The sequence below is a fragment of the Penaeus japonicus genome, unplaced genomic scaffold (assembly GCF_977035675.1).
Source record: "Penaeus japonicus unplaced genomic scaffold, GWHDUDI00000001_assembly GWHDUDI00000007, whole genome shotgun sequence".
NCBI lineage: Eukaryota > Metazoa > Arthropoda > Malacostraca > Decapoda > Penaeidae > Penaeus > Penaeus japonicus.
In genome coordinates this window covers 29,696,232-29,698,731 of record NW_028234409.1, presented here as the reverse complement: position 1 = coordinate 29,698,731, position 2,500 = coordinate 29,696,232, and the positions used below count along the sequence as shown (strand labels likewise).

The 2,500-nt window shown below is 43.7% G+C and overlaps 1 protein-coding gene across 3 annotated transcripts in view; it reads right to left on the bottom strand.

Annotated features, from left to right (window-relative positions):
- The window catches only part of LOC122265056 (uncharacterized), a 28,045-nt gene that overhangs the window by 3,705 nt on the left and 21,840 nt on the right, over positions 1-2,500 (bottom strand). For all 3 annotated transcript variants that reach the window (XM_043034207.2, XM_043034206.2, XM_043034208.2), the window contains exon 3: positions 1-778. This exon is cut by the window's left edge and continues 283 nt beyond it. In XM_043034207.2, coding sequence (XP_042890141.1) covers positions 1-778 — 778 coding nt within the window. The remainder of the gene's footprint in view (positions 779-2,500) is intronic.

The following is a 2,500-nucleotide window of genomic DNA, read 5'->3' as shown; positions in this document are numbered from 1 at the left end:
GGGGAGGGGAGGGGAGGGGGAGGCGCCTCTTGGGGCGGCAGGTGAATGGGCGGAGGGAGTCGGCCACCTCCCAGCAGGGAAGTCATAGGGCGTGGCGGCGGGCATTGCGGGAAAGGCGGCCGATGCATGCCCTCGATTTTGTTAGTGTAGTCGTGCCCCGTCAGGAAAACGTTGAGCACCCGGGGAGGCTCCTCGACCTCGTCCTCCAGCAGCTGCGAGAAGAGGCCACCGCCGCCCACGTCCTCTCCCCTTGGCGCCCCCCACGTCATGTCAGGAGGCAGGTTGATACCGAAGGGAGGACAGCTTTCGACGCCGTGCATCGGGACGTCGACCACCGAGAGGTCCGACGAGGCCAGAGACGGGTCGACGGAGGGCGGAGGGAGGTCGGCCAAGGGCGGGAGGCCCGGCTGGTGGAACAAGTTGATGGGCGGGAGGGAGCCCGCGGGCGGAGAACAGCTGATTTTATCCTGCGAGAAGGACAGCTTCTTCCCTGGAAACTCCACCGGAACCTGGAAGCCTTCCAGCGCCGCCACTTCGCCGCCCTGGACGGCACATGGCCCCTCCAGGGCAGGCACGGTCAAGTCTAGCTCCGGGAGGTCAGCGACGCCCTCGAGGAGCCCCAGGGGTTCGAGCTTCGGCGACACGACGGACTCTGCGAGGGGCGGCATGGGCAACGGCGAAGATGGCCTCATGGGCGTGGGCGGCGTGGGCGGGTCAGGGAAGAGGTAATCAAGAGTATCCAAGGCGTCCAGATCGAGGGAGTCCAGATCCAATCCATCTGAAAAAGAAAGATAACCATCAGTATTTCAGAATTCATGACCATTCCATCAAACATAAATTAAGGATAACCAATAAGACAAAAAAAGAATAAATAGATAAAACAAAATAAAAGCACAACTAACTATCCCCAATAAAACAAAACAATAAAACAACACAAAAACGAAAAACAAAAAAACAAAAAATAACCACGACGCCGGCATATTACGCAACCGAAAATGAGTTCGCATGATTTTCCCTTATCAGTTTCCATGGCGGTTATCGAAGTGGCCCGGTTAACAAAAGGACTGAAGTAGAGCGCATCCAGACGTAAACACTGGAACAATGCATCACACAAAAATAAGTTGAGATAACGACCTATTCAACACGAATCCGAAAGCCATTGTTCTAGGAAGCCAAAACCACATCAAAGTCCTGACCTTCGGCGAGATGGTGATAAGGACAGGGTTAAGCATTTGCGTCTTTGATCAAATGAGCTTCGGGAAAAGGTTATTTATTTATTGTTTTTGGTGTAAGAAGTATACATGGTGTTGTATATTTATGGAAGTATATGTGTCCATAGATACACACACACACACACACACACACACACACACACACACACACACACACACACACACACACACACACATGTGTATATATATATATATATATATATATATATATATATATATATATATATATATATATATATATGTATGTATTAGTATCATTATACCTTTTTTATTATTATTTTTGATTATTATCATCGTCACTATTATTGATATTACCATTACTATTATCATTAGTAGTATGACTATCATTATCATCATCTCCATCATCATTCCGATGTTACTATAATCAAAACTAGTAGTGTCATTAGTAGTAGTAATAATAGCAGCAGCACTAGTAATAATCGTTGTTGCTACAGCATTAGTAGTTGTAATAGCACTAAAACAAGTAGTATTCGGAGAGATAGAAACGTAGCCACAGCATCAGACAAGGAGTTCCAAGCTCAAAAAAAAAATGATCACAAGTTGTTTTAACTACAGCAACAACAGTACTAATGGTGATATTAGTATCAACAGTAGTAACTGTTAATGGATATATATTTTCATTATCATTAACATTTTTAGACACAGACACTGAGTCAATTAGTAGGCCTACTTACCAACTATTTACCCCTTCCTCTGAATTTTCTAGTAATTGCCATTACTAATGGTATAATTGTCATCCTTACCACCATCGTTATTATCATCATCAGAACGTCAATTTAAAGACGAACTAATCAAATTGTATACGTTTTTCCCGAAAATCCTAGGGGAAAATAGATAAGGTTAGGTAGATCTACTTACTACTGACTCTTTGGGAACTTAAGCGCTTAAGGAACCATCTATGTGTGAAGAAAATGATAAGACTAAATTCATGGCGGGCAGTGCGTGTGTCTTCGGCGGAAATGGGCTAATGCTGTAGTTGGTACTTTAGTAATTAAGACTTAAGTAACAGTAGCATTCATTACTAGTAACCGTGGTAGCTGGATAAACAAACTAAATGTAATCAATGCCTTTTTCAAGTTCATATATCAGCGGAAATGTGAGAAAGAGGCGTAAAAAGAAGAGATTAAAACAGAAAATAGGCAAATAAGAAAAACATTATCAGGATATGAAAGCGGAAAAAGGATAACGCAAAAAAAAAAGAAAAAAAAAAAAGAAATACATAAAGAGAAGAGGACCGACAGTAGCAG